This window comes from Chiloscyllium punctatum, chromosome 25, assembly GCF_047496795.1.
Source record: "Chiloscyllium punctatum isolate Juve2018m chromosome 25, sChiPun1.3, whole genome shotgun sequence".
In the NCBI taxonomy this organism is placed as follows: Eukaryota; Metazoa; Chordata; class Chondrichthyes; order Orectolobiformes; family Hemiscylliidae; genus Chiloscyllium; species Chiloscyllium punctatum.
The window spans coordinates 85,964,694-85,986,932 of record NC_092763.1 but is presented as its reverse complement, the minus strand read 5'-3'; the positions used below and the strand labels follow the sequence as shown (position 1 = coordinate 85,986,932).

The 22,239-nt window shown below is 40.5% G+C and overlaps 1 protein-coding gene across 1 annotated transcript in view; it reads left to right on the top strand.

Moving 5' to 3' along the window:
* The window catches only part of LOC140496092 (transmembrane 9 superfamily member 2-like), a 122,747-nt gene that overhangs the window by 38,593 nt on the left and 61,915 nt on the right, over positions 1 to 22,239 (top strand). The window contains exons 3-6 of the mRNA XM_072595630.1: positions 6,631 to 6,724; positions 11,761 to 11,888; positions 13,566 to 13,695; positions 18,555 to 18,682. Coding sequence (XP_072451731.1) covers positions 6,631 to 6,724; positions 11,761 to 11,888; positions 13,566 to 13,695; positions 18,555 to 18,682 — 480 coding nt within the window. The remainder of the gene's footprint in view (positions 1 to 6,630; positions 6,725 to 11,760; positions 11,889 to 13,565; positions 13,696 to 18,554; positions 18,683 to 22,239) is intronic.

Below are 22,239 nucleotides of genomic sequence, written 5' to 3'. Positions count from 1 at the left end.
GTGGCCTAACCAATGTCCTGTACAGCCGCAACATGACCTCCCAACTCCTGTACTCAGTACTCTGACCAATAAAGGAAAGCATACCAAACACCTTCTTCACTATCCTATCTACCTGTGACTCCACTTTCAAGGAGCTATGAACCTGCACTCCAAGGTCTCTTTGTTCAGCAACACTCCCGAGGACCTTACCTTTAAGTGTATAATTCCTGCTAAGATTTGCTTTCCCAAAATGCAGCACCTCACATTTATCTGAATTAAACTCCATCTGCCACTTCTCAGCCCATTGGCCCATCTGGTCCGGATCATGATGTAGTCAGAGGTAACCCTCTTCGCTGTCCACAGGTTATCAGGATTCTGTCGGAATATGGATTTTAGGTTAGAATCCGATCAGCTGCTTTCTTAGTGAATGGCAGAGCAGCTTTGCAGCGCTTAATGGCCGACCTTCTAATTAGCATACATTTTTACATGATATTCTTGTATGAATGATTTCCTGTTTAATTTCCTTCTCCTCAATTTTGTTCCTTAGCATCATCTTTTGCTGCATCTGAAAATTCTACATGTGTTGGTTTTCAGGCATGTGTGGTCAGTACTGTATTCACTCGGATTTGCTGGTAACGATACTCACTGGATTGTGATGATGAGGAACTACCCTGGCAATTCATCACTGTTGCCCTTCTCCCTCGTTTCAGGCAATCAAAACTAATAGTGTCAGTGCATTGGTCGCTCAGTTTTAATGTCACAACATGTGAAATATTATGATCTGGTGATTCAGTATGATATGCATGAAATGACCAAGTAATTGTGGGATTATTATAGCAGCCACTGCATTGCAAGTAACACTCACCTGGTCATGAGGCTAGGTGGCACGGTGCCTATTGGTTAACACTGTTGCCTCTCAGTGCCAGGGACCCAAGTTCGACTCCACCTTGAGGCTACTGTCTGTGAAGTTAAAAATCTCTCAACACCAGGTTATCGTCCAACAGTTTTATTTGGAAGCACTAGCTTTTGGAGCATCACTCCTTCATCAGGTGGTTGTGGAGGACATAATTGTAAGGCACAGAATTTATAGCAAAAGTTTACAGTGTGATATAACTGAAATTATACATTGAAAAATACATTGTCTGTTGAGTATGAAGTTAGCACATTGTCCCTGTGTCTGCATGAGCTTCCTCCCTGTACTCCAATTTCCTCCCACAGTCCAAAGATGTACAGGTTAGGTGGATTGGCCATGCTCAATTGTAGGTAAAAATAATGACTGCAGATGCTGGAAACCAGATTCTGAACTAGTGGTGCTGGAAGAGCACAGCAATTCAGGCAGCATCCGAGGAGCAGTAAAATCGACGTTTCGGGCAAAAGCCCTTCATCAGGAATCCTTCCAGTTAAACCTGTTGGACTATAACCTGGTGTTGTGAGATCTTTAACTTTGTACACCCCAGTCCAACACCGGCATCTCCAAATCTTAAATAATTTAGGCATTCTCCAGCAGAAAAGGCTGCTCATTGGTTGGCAAGTGGATTTTGCTTTCCCCATGGCAAAGCTTTGGCCAATCGATGGAGAGCTCAGAACTTCACGGACTCCTAGGTAATTGACAGTGTGCAAAGCTCAAACTTATTCCATTTGTTTGCCGAGGTGTCAGTGTGTGAACGTATTGCTTATAGAGAAGCAACTTTATAAGCTTGATATTCTTTTAGTTGGTTGCTTGCATAGCTGTTGGCACATTCAAATTTGTGCAAATGCTGCCTGATTGAGGAATTGCATCGAACAGTAGTGCTTTTTGGGTTTTGCCAGTTGTGGACTGGTTGATTTGTGATGTAAATTCTGCTCATCATAAATATGCTGTTTGATTAAATCAGCCAATTACTGCAAGACATTGGTTTTGAATTTCATACATAGTTTGTTATATTGTGTGGCAGGCAGAATCCACCGGTGTAGTCAGTGTAGAGTAAAACTGCTTGCTTAACCTGGCTTTCAGACGTAAATTGAGTAAACCAACATTTTTTTGAATGTACGTTTGGACTTTGATCAGTAGGCAGAGAACAATCATCTGGTAAGCACTATTGTCCTGCTCGGTAATATTTAACAAGCTAGGTGTTGCAAAAGTTGTGTAGTAGTAGCAAAGAAGACTGCAAGTCAATGTCCTGCAGCCTGTACTGGATCTGTACAGTGTGTTGGAGGCAAATCAAGGTTTTCATGAGAAGTAGCTGATTAACTGAGTAGAGAAAATTTCCTTGAGGAAAATCATTGATACAGAAAGCTGCTTCAACGGAGAGCCAGCATCAATGTCATCAGCTAAAAGACCACCTTCTGTGTTGTAACCATGCTACAAATCTATGACCTGCATGTTAAAAATCATTTTTACCAGCTTTATATGGAGTGATGTGTGCATAACTGTTTCACTTTCAAACCAAGTTACTGAGAGGTTGCAGCTGTTGTTCAGCCTTTGATTATACACTGCCTGCTCATTGTCATGCCTGTCTGAACGGCTCTGGGCGATGGAACTATATGATACAGCTTGATGAAGTGAAGGTTTCAGAGCTGCTGATGAGCTGAATTGCTGCTGGACTTGAACGAGCTGAAGTAATAAAGTTTAATTCTAACACATCTATTATTTTTGTACACCAAGCATCATGGAAAATTGTCACAACAGAAAACTTGTCATTTACTTGTCATGTCTGTACTGGTTGACTGAGCAACATGGATTTATGCCATCCACCTGACCATTTCCCCACTACCTTGTGCATTATTTCACACTTTTTAAAAATATAATTTACTACCCTCTTGAATGCCTCAATTAAATCTGCCTCTACCAACTTAGAAGTGGTGCATTCCAGACCTGAACCACTCGCTGTAAGAAAGTTTTTTGTCTTCCATCACATGTATTGTTTCAGCAAATTACTTTAAATCTGTACATTTCAGTTCTTGAAATCTTTTGAGTGCAAACAGTTTGTTACTGTCTACTCTGCCCAGAGCCGCCTTAATTGTGAAGATGTCAGACCAACCTCCTTAATTTGACAGGATGGCCATTCCTTCCCCAAACTGCTGTCTTTGGAGCAGCCCCTTTAGTTGATTGACCCAATTATGCAATTTAGTGCGAGTTTGGCCAGCTACTTCTGTGACTTTTACCTACTGAAATTTCTTGTCTCTGGAACCATTCTTGTGAATACTATCCATTTAGGCTGCAGTTTCAGTGGAGCAGTTTGCATAGCCTGTGCTCTTCACAGCCTTGCTCCCTACCCCAGATCATAAAGATCCAGTGAGCCATTGAACAATGTGGGTTAATTCCCACACCTTGGGAGTTTTCTATCATTGAGGACAGGCATTGATGACAAAGTTCAACATTGCTGTCAGTGTTCTGAGGAACATTTGATGACAATAAAGCCCAGCTGGGCACCAAGCTCGTGGTCTCTAAGGCAGCCATGTTTCCTGCCCTTCTGTCTGACCATGAGTCCAACACTATGTACAGCAGGCACCTCAAATCCTTGGAAGTAATACCACACCTGCCCCTCCAAATTCCTGTAAATCCATTCACAAGTTAAACAGTATAGTATGGCGCACGTACATGTGTGTGCACAATCAGTTAACCCAAGATATTCACTCTGATTTCTCTCCACAGATGCTGCCAGACCAGCTGAGGTTTCTACCAGTTTGTTTGATTTACAGCTTCTGCAGTTCTTTTGGTTTTTATTTGGTACTTCTCTCAGGCCAGTCTTTCCATTATGAAGACGATGGCTATTGTCAATTAGCTTCCAAGCAGTGCATCCCTGACTCAAATGACTTGCTGTGTGAAAAAGATTTTTTTTCTTGCATCACATTATCATTTCAGCAAATAATTTGAAACACTTATACACTTGATCTGTTCTTGGCAGCTCATATAATCTATGTGCCTGAGACACAACTTCCAAAGCGAGCTTTGTACTCTGAGCTCTGACATGGCAAATGGTTACCAGGAGAGCACAGGAAGCTTAGAATCCTTCAAATTCTCCCTGGGAAAATACATATCACCACTGACTAATGGGAATCTCTAGCTCAATAGAGTCCAAATCAAAGAAGCCAAGAAACAACCTATTTCTGACTATCACAGATGGAGAAAAAAGTTGTCATAGCTGTGATAGATCCAATATTTGTTCATTTAGTCACAGAAAATGGATGGAATGAAAGCATCTTCAATCCTAAGGTAGTATCTAAGTAGGGTATTCCATGTTATCTAATCATAGAATCCCTGCAGTGCAGAAGCGGACCATTGAGAACACACTGCCCCTCCAAAGAGCATCCCACACAGAAACCCATCCCTGTCGTCCCATTTTTCCCATGGCCAGCCACCTAGCTCCCTGGACACAATGGGCACCTTAGCATAGCCAATCCACCCTAACTTGCACATCTTTGGACTGTGGGAGGAAACCAGAGCACTCTTGAAACCCATGCAGACATGGGAAGAATGTGTAAAACACCACAAAGGGAGCCATCTGAGCCTAGAATTGAGCCTGGGATCCTGGTGCTGTGAGGTAACAGTATTAACCACTGTGCTGCCGGTGGAGACTGAGGGATGTCCAGTTCCAGTAATGGAACTATTCTTTGGGTCCATTGGTTTGTTAGACTGACAGGTTAATGGTTAGCAATGACCGTTGACTTCCTATTAAGATATTGAATCGCTGATTCTACCCAGCGTTTCTTTATTGTGATGAGATCAGAGTGCAAAAAGAACAGTCATGTTGATTTAAAACTTGTCAACCATGAATTATGAAGGACTGCAATTGTTAATTGTAAATAGAGCCCCGATGCTAACCAGTGGGTACAGTTGCTTGACATTTTGAAATACAAAGGAACCTCAATTTTCTGGCATTCGATTAACTGAATTTTGGATTATATGAACAAGATTGCAAGGTCCCGATGCTTGGCTAGCAATGTTATCTGGCATTTGACTTCACCCTTCCCCTGTCCTTTGGATAATCAAGGTTCCTCTGTACCTTAACTTTGTAAATGTTAAATTCTTGGAACTTTTAAATTGGAGGGATGTAATATTTAATCTAATTGTTATTTTAACTTAGAGTAGGGATAGATTAAAAGGCTTATTGTACCTGCTTCACTGACTGTAGTTGGATTTGAGCTTCAACTTCACTCCCCCCTCTTCCCCCCCCCCCTCTAGATTCCCTGGTGGACCAAAAATCATCATTCATCTCTAAATCTATTCAATAATGGAGTATCCCCAATATCTGGCATAGAGGGGAAGTATCCTCTTTAAAAATGTTAGTGGGATCACCAGTTCCCTTGTGGATCTTTAAAGTGGGTATAGGACTGGATTGGTAAATCTGCCAGAATCAGGGAGGACATGAGTGAGCTAGCGGGTGTTCAGCACAGTGCAGTGAGTATTATCAGCTTTTTATTCTTAAACTGCAATGATGGAATTTGTGAATGTCTGGATTTTTTAGTCCAGGCTTCTGGATTGCTCGTTAGAATCATGATCACATGATCATACACAGATTTTTAATCAGCTATTCAGATATATTATACTTTCTAGAGCATGAAGGACTTGAGCCCAGGCCTTCTGACCCAGAGTTAGGGACTTGCTCTCTCTGCCCCCAACCATACTGCTGTATAAAATGCTGAAACCTGCAGATATAATATTCCCATGGTATCCAATGTACAGAACAGACTGAGGGGAGAAGAAAACCTGAAGGAACTGCACATGTTGGAAATCTGAAACAACAGAAATTAGACAATCTCCGGTCTGGCAGTATCTGTGGAGAGGAATTGAAGTTAGTATTTCAGGTCCTGTTCTGTCGTTGAAGTACTTGAACAGGATGGCATTCTGGTGTGAAATTCAATATCTTTCAGATAAATATGTTATACATTGGGTGTCTGCATTTACAAATACTTAAATAATTAAATACTTAATGCATCATGAAGGTTCCCAAGTTGTTGAGATTCTAGGGCTCTGAGAGGGGATGAGCATGATGTAGTGCAAAGATCAGATTTCGGTCCGTGCTGAACAGTGGAGATATGGTGATGGGTAAGTATTCTGTAGTTTATAATTTTTATAACTACAATACTTATGCTTGGGAGTATTTATGGAGTTGTTCTTCACAAGATTGAGTCCAGTTTGCATGTGGTAGACAGGTTTTCTGGAGTGAATAACCCTTCCTTGTTTAGTGTTCTGTTTTACATATTGATAACGAGGTTTTGCTTGTCTGCTGAGAAGGGTTAGCAGATCCTCCAGCTGTGTAACTATGGTATCATGTTGTGTTTATTTGGTGTTCATTTCATCGTGAGGATTTGTTTAAATCCTGAAGGGCCCTCTATTGTGCATGTCATCAAAATGCGCATTGCAACACCATTCATATCAATCAATGGAATTCAGGTTACATATGACCCCTGAAGGTATCATAGTTTGATTTTGCATGGTCATTTAATTTTTGAAACATGCAATGTTGAGCCTTTCCTTAAGTTCCTTTCCAAACTGTAAATTGTGCTGGAAATGTGACAGCTCACATAGTTGCTGCTTCCCATTTTTATTAACTGTGTAAGATTGTTTCCTACAGTCTCTCAGGTTGTATTAAAATTAATATTTACTATTGTTTTGTTTGTTAAAGCTGGAATTGACAGTGTAATTACCATTTAGTTTACTTTTTAAAGGTTTGACTTCTGTCAGAATGAAACTGAGAAAAGACCTTCTGAAAATTTGGGACAGGTGTTATTTGGAGAGAGGATAGAGTCCTCTCCATACAAGGTATTACATTTTGTGATTTTTAAAAAAAAAATGTGATTGTGAAATGGTTCAATTACAAGCATTATATACCAACCTATTTTACTTTTCAGAGTCTGAGGCTAATCTGAGGCGGGTACTTACATTGAGTTGCGTTGGATATACAACATAGAAACAGGCCATTTAGCCTAACTGATCCATGTTTATGCTGCAGAGAAGACTGACTTTCTACTTCATTTCTGTCAGTCAGTGTATTTTTGTATACATTTCCCCCTCTTATATCCTCATCTTAAATACCTGAGACAGTTGGTCACAAACTAAAAATCAATTGTTTTGACCTAGCTTTTGGTTAGTTCAATTAGTTATGACATTTCCTGGGAAAAACTCAGTTAAATTTTATTTGATTTCTGTCAGTTACTTGTTTTTTGTTTTGTTGACATTCTGGCAGAACAAAAATATTGTAATTTGGCAAAATGTACAGCTAGATGCATATAAATGCAAGTTATTAATTTGTATTTGGTAAAATCATTTTTGCATTCACTTTAGTCTTGAACATTAAAAAGTAGGTTGATCAATCTGTCAAACTTGCTCTGCCATTTTTTTTTGCAACAGCTCTTTATAACCCTCAACACCCCCAAAATTGAAAATAAATGTCTTCCCTCTACTTAGATCAGAGCATCTAAAAAGAGAATCCTAGACATTTGCTACCCACTGGAGAAGCAGTTGCTTTGCATCTCAGTTTTAATGCCTCCCCTTATTCAGTAACTGGCCTTTGGCTTGAGAATTCCCCGGTAGTGGAAATATCTTCTCAACATATACACTGTAAAGTCCCCTCAAAATCAAGATCACCCCTCGTTGTTCCGAACTCTAATGAATAAAGGCCATATTAATTTAGTTATTCTTGATGAGTCAATCTGTTTAACCCAGGAATTAGCCTAATGAGTCTCTTTTAAATTGTGTTCAATGCCCATTATCTGTTTCAAATATGGGGATCAAAACTTATCCAGAACTCCAGGTGTGGCCTGGTGAACACACTCTACAGTCATTCCAAGACCTCTGTATTTTTAACGTCCAACCTCAGGTAATCAAGGCCAAAAATTCATTTGCCCATTTAATTACATGCTGCAACTACATGCTAACGTCTTATTTCATATACAAGAATGTCCAGTCCCTTCTACACTTCTCCACTGAAACAATCTGCATTTTTGAGGAAAAACCTAAAGAACTGCAGATGGTGTAAATCAGAAACAAGCACAAATTGCTGGAAAAGCTCAGCAGGTCGACTTGAAATGTTAACTGAAATTTTGTCCTGCTGAGCTTTCTCAGCAGATGTTTGTGTGGCTTTTTTTATTCTTCCTTTCAAAGTGCATGAGCTCACTTTGCTACATTAAACACCAGCTGCCAAGTTTTACCTACTTACTCGGCCTAATGATATACCCCTCTGTTAATGTCCTTGTTGCAATATGCCGTCCCACCTAGATTTGTATCATGAGAATATTTAAATACATTATACTCTGCCTCTTCCAAGTCAATTATATAGATGTTAAATAACTGAGTCCTTTGGACTGATCCTTGTGGTAATCCACTAGTTGTCTTTTCAAACTGAGCCCCATTAATGCCCATTCTATCTTGTGTATTAACCAATCCTCAATGCATATCAATACATTACTCCCACTATGATGGGCTCCTCTCTTATGCAATTTTTTTGATGTGCCCCTTTTATCAAATGTTGTCTAAAAATGCAAATGCATCTCCCCTTTGCCTTTATCAACTGCCCTCTAAGAGGTTTAGCACATTCATGAAGTATGACTTCACTATCACAACATGTTAACTGAGTTAAGCTTCTCTAATTGTTCTGTTATTTCTTCCTTCATATTGGACACTCACATTTTCATAACAAACGTTCGGCTGACTGGCCTACAGTTTGCTTTCTGTCATTCCCTCACTTTGGGGTCAGCAGCCATAGTTCTATTAGTTTTAAAATAGTGATGGAAAAGGATAGACCAGATTTAAAAGTTCAAGTCCTAAATTGAAGCAATCAGCTGCTGATTGGGGGCAGGTGATTGCAGGTAAAGGGATGGTTGGAAAATGGGAAGCCTTCAGAGATGAGGTAACGGGAGTCCAGAGACACTCTACTCCCGTGGAAGGCTGTTCGATGTAGGGAATACTGGATGACTGGAGAAATTGAGGGTTTGGTTAAGAAAAAGAAGGAAGCATATGTCAGGTATAGATTAGATCGAATGAATCCTTAGGCAATAAAGGAAGTAGGAGTATATTAAAGAGGGAAATCAGGAGGGCAAAAAGGGGTCATGAGATAGCTTTGGCAAATAGAATTAAGGAGAATCCAAAGAGTGTCTACAAATACATTTTAAGGGCACAAGGATATCTAGGGAGAGAATAGGGCCCCTCAAAGATCAGCAAGGCGGCCTTTGTGTGGAGCCACAGGAGATGGGGGAGATACTAAACGAGTACTTTGCATCAGTGTTTACTGTGGAGAACGATATGGAAGATATAGACTGTAGGGAAATAGAGGGCGACATCTTGCAAAATGTCCAGATTACAGAGGAGGAAGTGCTGAATTTCTTGAAACGCACAAAAGTGGATAAATCCCCAGGACCCAATCAGGTGTACCCTCAAACTCTGGGAAACTAGGGACGTGATTGCTGGGCCCCTTGCTGAGATATTTGTATCATTGATAGTCACAGGTGAGGTTGGGTGGAAGACTGGAGGTTGGCTAACGTGGTGCCACTGTGGTAAGGACAAGCCAGGGAACTATAGACCTATGAGCCTGAAGTCCGTGGTGGGCAAGTAGTTGGAGGGAATCCTGAGAGACAGCATGTACATGTATTTGGAAAGGCAAGGACTGATTAGGGATCGTCAACATGGCTTTGTGTGTGGGAAATTGCATCTCTCAAACAATTGGGTTTTTTGAGGGAGTGACAGAGGATTGATGAGGAGGATGTGATCTATGTGGACTTTTGACAGGTTACCAGTAGGAGACTGGTTAGACAGGTTAGAGCGAATGGAATACTGGGCAAACTAGCCATTTGGATACAGAACTGGCTCAAAGACAGAGGGTGGTGGTTGAGGAGGGTTTTTCATAGATTGGAGTACTGTGACCAGTGGAGTGCCACAAGGATTTGTGTTGGGTACACTACTTTGTCATTTAGTATAAATCATTTGGATATGAACATACGAGGTATAGTTCGTAAGTTTGCAGATGACACCAAAATTGGAGATGATGTAGATTACAATGGGATCTTGATCAGTTGGGTCAATGGGCTGAGAAGTGGCAGATGGAGTTTAATTCAGATAAATGCGAGGTGCTGCATTTTGGGAAAGCAAATCTTAGCAAGACTTATACACTTAATGGTAAGGTCCTAGGGAGTGTTGCTGAACAAAGAGACCTTGGAGTGCAGGTTCATAGCTCCTTGAAAGTGGAGTCGCAGGTAGATAGGATAGTGAAGAAGGCGGTTGGTATGCTTTCCTTTATTGGTCAGAGTACTGAGTACAGGAGTTGGGAGGTCATGTTGACGCTGAACAGGACATTGGTTAGGCCACTCTTGGAACATTGCGTGCAATTCTGGTCTCCTTCCTATCGAAAAGATGTTGTGAAACTTGAAAGGGTTCAGAAAAGATGTACAAGGATGTTGCCAGGGTTGGAGGATTTGAGCTATAGGGAGAGGCTGGATAGGCTGGGGCTGTTTTCCCCTGGAGCGCCATGTTTACTATTGTTGATTTGGCTTTTAATTCCAGATTTGTTCACTGAATTTAAATTCCCTATCCTGCCTTTGTGGAATTTGACCTTTTCTCAATATCATTAGCCCAGAGATCAGGACTAATAGGCCAGTAGCATTTCCATTATGCCTATAACCCATAACATTATGCATCACAATGTGATTAGTCCACCCTGAAACTTCCATAGACTAGTGATTTTTGAGATTTGTAGCTCAGGTTGATAAGCATGGAAGTTAGCTCACTGAGCTTAAAGGTTTGTTTTCAGATGTTTTGTCACCATACTAGGAAACATCATCCGTGAGTGTCTCCAGTGAAGCACTGGTGGAATGTCCCACCTCTTTCAAGAAAAGGTAGATAGAATCTAAACTGATGGAGTTCTGGTTAGAATGCCATGCCTCTAAGAATTTTTGTGTGTCTTTGTTTCGCCTGTCCTAAGATATGTGTGTTGTCCCAGTCAAAGTGGTGTCCTCCTTTGTCTGTATGTATAGAAACTAGTGCTAGCTGGTTGTGTCTTTTGGTGGCCAGTTGGTGTTCATATATCCTGATGGCAAGTTTCCTGCTAGCAGACCTTCTGTGGAGTTACTTGCAAGTGGCTTTGAATCATCCCAAGGTAGTGGAAAGTGTGATATAAATCAGTGGTTTGCAGCTAATGAAACACTATTGAAGCAATGACACTGTTGCAGTATACATCATGTGGCAGCTGTGCACAGCAAGCACTCAGAAGAAGCGGTGAAGTAAATGATTCGGTAAAATTACACCTTCTGTTAAAAGACCAACACATTTCTCTTTTCAAGTCCTTGCATGTCTGACATTTTACTCCTGGTGCTCCACATTTCCACCTTTGCCTGTCCTTTTTGGCAGGGTGCAGTTCATGCCTGGTAGCTAGTCTTTGTTTACTGACAATTTTCTCTGCCTCCTTGGCACCTGTTTCCATTCAATGTAACTTTGTGATAATGATAAATCCACTATCACTAAGTCCTTGAGCCAAATGTTCAAAAATTTGCATTTGTGCATGTATTAGTCCTGACAAAGATTCTTGCTCACAAAGTCAGCAAGCCTAGTGGAAGAGTGATTTTGTATTTAAGTATTGCATGGGATTTCTTTGGTCTTACAGTCAACTGAAAGTATCAGTTGATTCTTGTTCTGCTCAACGTACACATTGCATTACAATGAAAAATACCAATGCTAAGTTTTCCAGTGGTATGTAAGATTGTTATATAATTATTACATTGGAATTCATTTCTTTTACTTTGTGATAAAGTCTGAATGTCTTAGCAACTAAGTTCAGGAGGTAAAATAACCCTTTTCCCTTCCCTCAACAGTTCACATTTAACAAACCTGAAGCATGTAAACCTGTTTGTATGAAACCCTACAATCCACAAGATAGGCAGAGTGCAGACAAGCTGTCTTTCATAAAGAAAGGAATTCTCCTGAATTACCAACACCATTGGTAAGTGCATAGAACAGCAACAATACATCTCAATAGTGTTGGAGGTATTTCTTCGATCTTCAACACTTTTTTTCAATGAAACTGTGGTCCAGTTAAGGAATATTACGTGCATCTGCAAAAGGTATAAACTCAGTGCAGGTCACTTAGCTCAACCAATCTTTTAGTATTTACACACTGTTCCACTCGATTCATTTCAGCTTTTCAACGTTAGCAGTCTGGCAGTATTTTTGCACAGAAAGCAGGGTCAATACTTTTGGTCCAGTGACCCTTTTGTTAGAACTGATTGTAGCTTGGAAAAGGTGGTATTTATGCTGAAGACTTGGGATTGGTAAGGGGAGCGGGGTGAACGATAGGTAGAAATGGAATCCAGAGAAAGAGCAGCAGTTGGGTAGACAAGGGAGTGGACAATGAATGCGCTGGGGAGAGAAATGCTGCTAATGGGGATGATCAATGGATGAAATGATTTGGCTGTGATGAAAGCAACCCATGCGATGATAGAGCATAGGCTGGGACTCTGGATTATATGTCCAGTGTCATTAGGACTGTTTGACCATAGAGTTGACTTGGAAATTGATCTAAGGGTGGAATTGGAACATTCCCTGTTGAGTGATCAGAGTCAACTTGCCTTTTTGAATTGAACAAACAGCTTGGAGTGACTGTTTGTTTATTGGTGTGTTGGCCATGGCTTTGCCATGGGGAATCTAGAGTCTATTTACCCAGCCAATCAGTGCCTTGTTTCTCATTCAGTATAAAGTTTTGTCCTAGCAGGTTTTATTTACAATTCAGTCCTACCAAACAACTAACATCTATACGGAACCTTCATATGTGTGTGTACATAGAACCATATATAAGAAACTACCATATATAGAGCTTTCAATGTAATGAAATGCCCTTTAAGACAAAGTATGCCATTGGGTCGTAAAAGAGTGATGAGGCCAAGTGATCAGCAACTTGAAAATAACCTGAGCTTCTTCAGCCTCTCTTCATAGATGAAATGCACCATTCCAGGCAACCTCCTGGTGAATCTACTCAGCAGCCCCCCAGTGCCATCTTCCTATAGTGTGGAGACCAGAACTAGACACAGCACTGCAGCTGTGGTCTCTACAAAGCCCTGTACAGCTCCAATATGATCTTCCTGCTTTTGTAATGTATGCTGCAACTGATAAAAATGTATATGGGGCACTTGCCTTTAACTGCCCTATTAGCTTACTCTGCCACCTTCAGGGATTTGTGGACAGGCATCTGAACAAGTCCTTTTAAAAAAAAGACTGGACTTGAATCATTAACTCTGTTTTCTCTCCAGATGCTGCCAGTTCTGGTTAGCAGCTGTTCCAGTTTTTGTTTCCGATAAACTGGCCTCTGCAGCTTTCTTTAAGTTTAGAAATGGAGGCGTGCACTTCGATTTTGAGTTTTGGGTAAACTTTAGTCAAAAGCAAATGTCAATTTTACAGCTGTGATCTGTCTATCTTTCTGATCAATGGGGATGTCCCCACTCATACTTCAATTTTGAACTTTGCAAACAGCACTATTTATATGGCAGCCTGGTAACATCGCAATGTGAAAAATTGCTTCATTTTTGCAAGTTAAATTTTGATGACACTGCATTGAAATTCCTGTTCTTTACTATCTTATGTAATTTGAAAAACAACAAAACACTCCTGTCATTGTTCATTGTAGGATTATTGATAACATGCCTGTCACATGGTGTTATGATGTAGAAGATGGCCAAAAATTTTGTAATCCTGGATTTCCAATTGGATGCTTTGTTACTCAGGATGGCCGCCCAAAAGATGCTTGTGTCATTAACGTAAGTTGCCTTAATCTTTAAATAACTGTTTGTCTTCTGCTGCCTCTTCCTTATCTTTAAGTTTTTAGTTGATTAAAATGTGACGTCTTGGGTAGAATTACAAAGGTTGTTTGAGGCAAAAGGGTTATTGGCCCTGTGTTTATCTTTATGCTCCACATGAGCCAGCCCTAATCCTTCTGAACATTTACAAGTTCTCTCTCCATTTCTTGCATTTGACCTGTTTTTTTCTGTAAATGCATCCATGTCACTCACTCTACCCACTTATTAACTTCTGGATAACATGCTTTTCCTGAATTCCTTTACGGATTCATTAGTGACTGTCCTGCATTTGACACTTCCTTCATGGCTCCCCCCGTAAGTGGAAATATCACCTCTGCGTCAACAATGTAAAATAGATTCATAATTTGAATGTTTGTTCTTTTCTGGAGTTGGGTGACCCAGCCTGCTCTGTCTGTCTTGAAAGCTATATCTTTTCAGTTATAATTTTATTTTGTAATTACTGTGTTGGTTTTGCATCCTTTATGGTATGAACGCCATAACTGTGCGCAGAACAATCAACTCGTGTGTTCTGACCTCACTAATGCAACTTGTCAGCTTTTTTCAATTTATTCAGACAGAAAAGGACACCTGTACTTTGTACATTTCAGAACTTCATTGATTTGAGTTGTTAATTTATAATTTGTGTGCACTCAAGTATTCCTCTTCTAACCCCAATTTCAATTTTTTTTTAAGGAGTATCAGGTATCTTTGACCTCAGTTTTGGGACATCATTTGATGTGGTTACTTCAGTTGTTAGGATAGATTGAAGAAGTTGAGACACTTCTACTTGGAGAGAAGAATGCGGAGAGGAGATTTGATGAGAGGTTTTCAAAATCATGAGTGGGCTGGGTAGAGTAGATAGATGCTGTTTCTGCTTGAAGAAAACAAGAGAAGGTATTGATTAAAAGTGACATTTGAATAAAGCAGGGGTGATGGGAGAAAACCTTTTCTCAAAGCAAGTGCACAGGGTGTGAAATGCACTGCCTGGAAATATTGGGACAAGTTCAGTTGAGACATTCAAGAGGATACTGGATAATTATTTAGAAATGGTTTGCAGGAATATGGGAAAAGGCAGGAGATTGGTGCGAGGTTATAGAGCCAGTCCAAGCTCAATGGCCCAAGTGGTCATCTCCACAGTAACAACACAGTGACTATGTATATTGACATTTTGGTATTTATTTCCATTTGCAAGAGTTAAAATTAGCTTCAACAGATGCACATTCCTTAAGCTTCAAAGCTATCTCTGTCTTGGTTTTGGTTTTATTCATTTGTGGAAATCCCTGGCAAGGCCAACATCAATTACCTGCCCCTCATTGCCTTTGAAAGGTGGCAAGCTGCTTTTTTCCATTGCTGCAGTCTGTGGGATACAGGTGTACCCGGGGAGTTCCGGTATTTTGTATCAGCAACTGTGAAAGAATGGCAATTATAGTTTCAAGTAATGATGGGATGTGACTTGGAGGGGAAACTTATGGTGGTGGTGTTTCACTGCATCAGCTGTTCTTGTGCTTTTGGATGGTAGAAGTTGTGGGCCTTGTGTTCCTTTTTATTTAACTTCACTTTTGTACTTAACTGCATCCTACACACTAAAAACAGCTAGTGGTTTACCTGTGTTAAATGGATTCTAGAACATAGAACATGACAGCACAGAACAGGCCCTTTGGCCCTCGATGGTTTTACAGGCCAGTGCAACAATCTGAAGCCCATCTAACCTACACTATTCCATTTCATCCATATGTCCATCCGATCACCATTTAAATGCCCTTGAAGTTGGCGAGTCTACTACAGTTGCAGGCAGTGCATTCCACAGCCCTACTACTGAGTAAAGAAACATCTGTTCTACATCTTTCACCCCTCAAGTTAAAGCTATGTCCCCTCGTGCTTGCATTCACCATCCAAGGGAAAAGGCTGTCACTGTCCACCCTATCAAACCATCTGATTATTTTATGTCTCAATTAAGTCACCTCTCAATCTCCTCCTCTGTAACAAAAACAGCCGCAAGTCCCTCAGCCTTTCCTCATAAGACCCCCCACTCAAATACCAAGCAACATCCTCGTAAATCTCCTCTGCATCCTTGCCAAAGCTTTCACATCCTTCTTATAATGCGGTGACCAGAACTGTACACAGTGCTCCAAATGCAGCTGCACCAGAGTTGTGTACAGCTGCAGCATGACCTCATGTCTCCAAAAGTTTATCCCCCCCTCAATAAAAGCTAATACACTGTCTGCTGCCTTACCAACCCTATTAACCTGGGTGGCAGAGTTCAGGGATCTGTGTACATGGACACAGATCTCTCCGTTCATCTACACTACCAAGAATCTTACCATTAACCCAGGACTCTTTATTCTTGTTGCTCCTTCCAAAGTGAATCACCCCTCTCTCTCTCTTTTTTTTTTTAATTTCATTAAACTCCATTTGCCACTTCTCAGCCTAGCGCTGCAGCTTATTTATGTCCCTCTGTGAACTGCAATATCCTTTGGCACTGCCCGCAACTCTACTGACCTTAGTGTCATCCGCAAATTTACTAACGCATCCTTCTATGCCCTCATCCAGGTCATTTATAAAAATGACAAACAGTAGCTCCAAAACAGATCCTTGCGGTATACCATTAGTAACTGAACTCTAGGATGAACATTTCCCATTAGCCACCATCCTCTGTCGTCTTTCAGATAGTCAATTTCTGATCCAAACCACTAAACTACCCTCCATCCCATGCCTCCTTATTTTCTGCAATAGCCTACTGTGGGGAACCTTAATAAACACCTTACTAAATCCATATACACCACATCAACCGCTTTACCCTCATCCATCTGTTTTGTCACCTTGTCAAAGAACTCAATAAGGTTTGTGAGGTATGACCACCCTTCTGAGAAGTAATGATTATCCCTAATCGACTTAGTATCTATAATCATCTAGATATGAATATCTCTTAAACCATTTCCAACATTTTACCTGTGTTTACCCACAACTGAAATTACCGGGGTTGTCTGTACTCCCCTGCTTGAACAAGGGAACAACATTTGCTATCCTCCAGTCTTCTAGCACTATTCCTGAAGACAATGATGAGATAAAGATCAAAGCCCAAAGGCTCTGCAATCTCTTCCCTGACTTCCCAGAGAATCCTAGGATAAATTCCATCCAGTCCAGGGAACTTAGCAATTCTCCAAAGTGTAAAAATCGATAATATCTCCTTGTACATGTACTTTTCTCATGTGAATACTGATGAAAAATATCTAGCGCTTCCCCTATCTCAGAGTCCACACACAACTTCTCACTACCAACCTTGATTGGCCCTAATCTTAGACTAGTCATTCTTTTATTCCTGATATACCAATACAAAGCTTTAGGGTTTTCTTGATCTTGTCTGCCAACGACTTCTCATGGCCCCTCCTGGCTCCTCTTAGCACTCTTGTTAGGTCTTTCTTGTCTAACTCTTAACTCTCAAGTGCCCTAACTGAGCATTCATGTCTCATCCTAACAGAAGCCCCTCTCCTTCCTCTTGACAAGAGATTCAATTTCCTTATTAAACCACAACTCCCTCGCTTGACCACTTCCTCCCTGCATGACCACTACATACTTATCAAGGAGACATAGTGGCTGTTCCTTGAATAAGCTCCACATTTCAATTGTGCCCATCCCCTGCAGTTTGCTTCCCCATTCAATGCATCCTAAACCTTGCCTGACCGCATCATAATTGCCTTTCCCTCAACTATAACTCTTGCCCTGTGGTATATACGTATCCCTCTCCATTGCTAAAGTAAACATGACCGAATTGTAGTCATTAGCACCAAAGTGCTCACCTACCTCCAAATCTGACACCTGGCCAGGTTCATTACCCAGAATCAAATCCAATGTGGCCTCTCCTCTTTTGGCCTGCCAACATACTGTGTAGAAAGTGAGGACTGCAGATGCTGGAGTGTCAGAAGAGAGTATGGTGCTGGAAAAGCACAGCAGGTCAGGCAGCATCCGAGGAACAGTACTATCGGCATTCAGGCACACTAGCCCTTTATTCCTGATGAAGGGCTTGTGCCCAAAACGTCAATTCTCCTGCTCCTCTGCTTCCTGACCTGTGCTTTTCCAACACTCCTCCCTCTCTTCTGTCAGCATACTGTGTCAGAAAACCCTCCTGTGCACATTGAACAAAAACTAACCCCTCGAAAGTCCTTTAGCTGTAGTATAGTATTTGGAAAGTTCATGTCCTCTGTTACACTTGCTCCTATTCAGAATTATCTTTGCTATCCTTTCTTCCACATCTCTGGAACTATTTGGAGGCCTATAGAAAACTCACAACAGGATGACCTCTCCTTTCCTGTTTCTAACCTCAGCCATACTACCTCAGTAGATGAGTCCTCAAATGTCCTTTCTACCACTGTAATTCTGACCTTGACTAAAAATGCCACACCACACTCTTTTACCATCTTCTCTGCTCTTACTGAAACATCTAGATCCCAGAACCTGCAGCAAGCATTCCTGTCCCTGCTCTCCCCATGTCTCTGAAATGGCCATAATGTCAAAATCCCAGGTATCAGCCCATGCTGCGAGTAGAGGATGTGGTTCTCTTTTTAGTTGCTGTAAAAGGTATTCCCCATTTTCAGTCGTTCTTTCCTGTTTAATTTAATCACTATTGACTGTTTTGAGAACATACACGCGGAACTTTGTTCAGTGTAAGTGATACTGTGGATGCGAAATGTGATGTGTTTCCACTGAACGTACATGAGACAATGAAGATGCAAATTTCTGGGTTGCATATCCTAATTTGTTTTGACTAGAAGACACTTATGTTTTGTTAACTTGCAGTTAAAGTTAATTATTTTATGTTGCAGTCTGAATTCAACAAGAAGAACACATACTATGTCTTCAATCATGTGGACATCGTCATTACATACCACAGTGGAAAGAACAAAGAATGGGAAGGTGCAAGGCTGGTTGCTGCAAAACTAGTTCCCAAGAGGTAGGATCATTAGTGTTTGAGGAGTGGAGAGGCAGCAAGTCAGGGGTGAAAGACTTGAAATGAATGGTTGTCAGAACCTACCAGGGAGCAGGCTATTTTGCATTTGGTCATCGAGGTGTACATTATGGCAGCAGACCATTCAGTCCAACTCGTCCATGCCAACCTGATATCCTAAATTAATTTATTCCCATTTGCCAGCATTTGGCCCATATCCCTCTTAAATCCTTTGTATTCATATACCCATCCAGGTACCTTTTGTTTAAATGTTGTAATTGTGCTAGCCTCCAGTACTTTCTCTGGCAGCTCATTCCATGCGTACACCACCCTCCTGCGTGAAAACGTTGCCCCCTTAAGTCTAAAACCTCCTATAAGGTCACCCCTCAGCCTCCATTGCTCCAGGGAAATTAGTCCCACCCTACTCAGCCCTCCAACCCTGGCATCACCCTTTGTAATCTTTTCTGTAACCTATTAAATTTCATAACATCCTTCTGATAGGAAGGAGATGAGAATTGCACACAATGTTCCAAAAGTGGCCTAACCAATGTCCAGTACAGCTGCAAAGTGACCTCCCAACTTCTATACTCAGTATACTGATCAATGAAGGCAAGCATGCCAAACGCCGTCTTCACTACCCTGTCAACCTGCAACTCCACTTTAGCGGAACCATGAACCTGCACATAAAGGTCTTTTTGTTCAGCCCAGTTGTTTGCTCAGTACTTAATTAGTTGCCATCACGAATGATTAAAGTTCCTCCTTTTCTACAAGATGGGATGAATTAATGAGCTCATAGCAAAGGATTCTCTAGGGAAGAGTGATCATAATGCACTGGAATTTTAAAATCAGTTGGTGGATGACAAACTTCAATTCTGCACTCGTTGTTATTAAACAGAGGTAAGAGCACAGTCGCGAGGTCAGATTTCTTCCCAAGTTGAATCAACAAAAAGTAAAAGGCAGGGCGATTGATTAACAGTGGCAGATATTGAATAAGGTTTTCCATCATCCTAAATAAAATAAATTCCAGGAAGGTTGAAATGCATTCATAGATGCAGGAAAGGTAAAGATAGCAAGGGCAAACTTAAGACCTAACTTGTAAAGGTCACTGGTAGGTTGGAGGATTAGAACTATGGAAGGAAACTAGTATAAATTATACAAATGGACAGCATAAATGTCTGCAAATATTTAAACAGGCAGAGAGTAGTTAAAGTGAATATTGCTACCTTGGAGGATGAGAGAGGAGCATTCAGGAGTTAATGAGGAATGCTAAAATGGCAGAGAAACTAAACCACTATCGTTTCAGTTTTTAGGTCGAGGGCATTAATATTATCCCAGTTGTCACGGGAAATGCAAATGAGGAACTTAAAACGGTTGCCATTGTGAGAGAGTAAGTACTGAGTGAACTGTTGGGATTGAAGGAAGACCAGTCCCCTGGGCCTAATATCCTAATGTGGTAAAGAAAGTGACAGCAGAAATTGTGGATCCATTAGTTATAATTGAATTTCTTGCATTCTGGAAATGTTCCAATGATTTGGGAAAATGCTAATGTCATGTCCTTATTCAAAAAGATAGAAAGTTTAAACAATCCACCAGTAAGTTTAATGTCTTGTTGGGCAAGTTAGAATCCATTATTAAGGAAGTTTTAACAGGATATTTGCAAATCCATCACAGCATGATTTCATGAAACTTAAATCCTGTTTGATTAGTTTGTTGGATTTCTTTTGAAGATGTGACGGGCAAATTGGATAATGGAGGTTCCATAGATGTAACATATCTAGACTTCCAGAAGGCATTTGAGAAGATGCTATGCAAAAGGATAACACGCAAGGGAAGATCGCATGGGTTTAGGGGTAATTTATGAGCTTGGATGGAGGACTGGCTAGCCAACAAAAAGCAGAGTCAGCATAAATGGGTTTTTTGCTGATTGGTAAGCTGTCATCAGGATCAGCCCTCAGGCCTCAAATTCACTTATCAATCATCTTTGCTTTAATCCTCAGTGTTCTAGCTCTGAACCAATTTTAAAAATCTATTTTCAATGATCTTTAATGTGCTATTACCAAAATACAAGTTTATGTAGATTTCATATGTCAACTGAGTTGTATTTTTAAGAAAAACTGCACAAGTATTCTAAAATTTGTATTTTACCACATGTTTGTGAGAATCATAATCTGTGTCACAAGCAATAAATAAACCAGTCATAATTTTACTTCAGTGCACGTTTCCTTGTTATAACTAAAAACTTTAGATTACCAATTACAGGTCTATTTTCCATCCTATTTGAATAATAAATCCAGAGGTTTGACAGTTTGTGAACGATGGTCATATTTACTAAGATGAAAGTGGGATAATAGCGAGCAAAAGGGCCCTCTTATGATACAGTTGTAGTGACCTTACCCCATTACTGGGAGGTACTGATTCAAGTCCCACCTATTCTGCAGGTGTGTAATAGCATCTCTGCATGGGTTGATTAGAAAAATAGATAACAGCTGGCTACAGGCCAGTTAGTTTATCTGTTCTCAGGAAATTGTTAGAATCTATTAGCATTTAGAAAAATGTAGATCAGACGAGATCCCTGCAGGTTTATGAAAGGCCAACAAATTGACAAATTTATTGGCATTTTTAGATAAGCAGTGGAATAGATAAAATGCAACCATCAAACAAACTGTACTTGGATTTCTAAAACACATGAAATAAAGTGCCACAGGAAGGCTCGCGTGAGATGAGTTTGTGGTATAAGAGGTAATGTATTTACATAAATTGAAGATTGGCTAATTGACAGGAAATAGAACTTCCAGAAGTTTTCAAGCTTGCAGGCTGTGATTTGTGAAGTGTAGCAAGAACTGTTCTGGGGGAGTTTATAATAACAGGTCAAGAGTATTGTATCCCAATTTGCTGATTAAAAATCACGGTGCAGGTGCAAGCTATGAGCAAGATGCAAAAACAGGTTAATGAAATGGTTGCAGCTTGCTGATGGAATATAATGAAGGAAGTTAGAGCACTTTTAAACTTTGTGGTCAGAGTCAAATAGAAGATTACTGTTAAAGACCTGAAACTTTTTGGTGGTGGGAGGAACCTGTAAAGGAACTACAGATGCTAGAGATCTTCATTTGGTTTATTACTGTCAGATGTACTGAGATTTAGTGAAAAGTATTGTTTTGTATGGTATCCAGCAAATTGTAATTTATATAAATATATCAGGGTAACCGAAGAGAAGGCAGAATATAGTGTTAAAGTTTCAGAGAAAGAAACTAATATGAGAAGTCTGTGCATAAGTCTATTAACAGCGGGGACGAAGCTGTCCTTAAATCTGTTGGTACATGTTTTTCTACATTTTATACTTTCTGTCCCATGAAAGAGTACAACTGGGGTGGGATGCTTCCTTGATTATGTTGGCTGTTTTCCTGAGGCAGCCAGATGTGTAGATGGAGTCGATGGATAGCAGATTGGTTTGCATGATGGACTGGGTTGTGTTCGCGACTCTAATTTTTTGCAGTCTTGCGCAGAGCAGGTGCTGTTACAAGCAGTAATGTAATTGGATATGGTGCATCTATAAAAATTGGTAA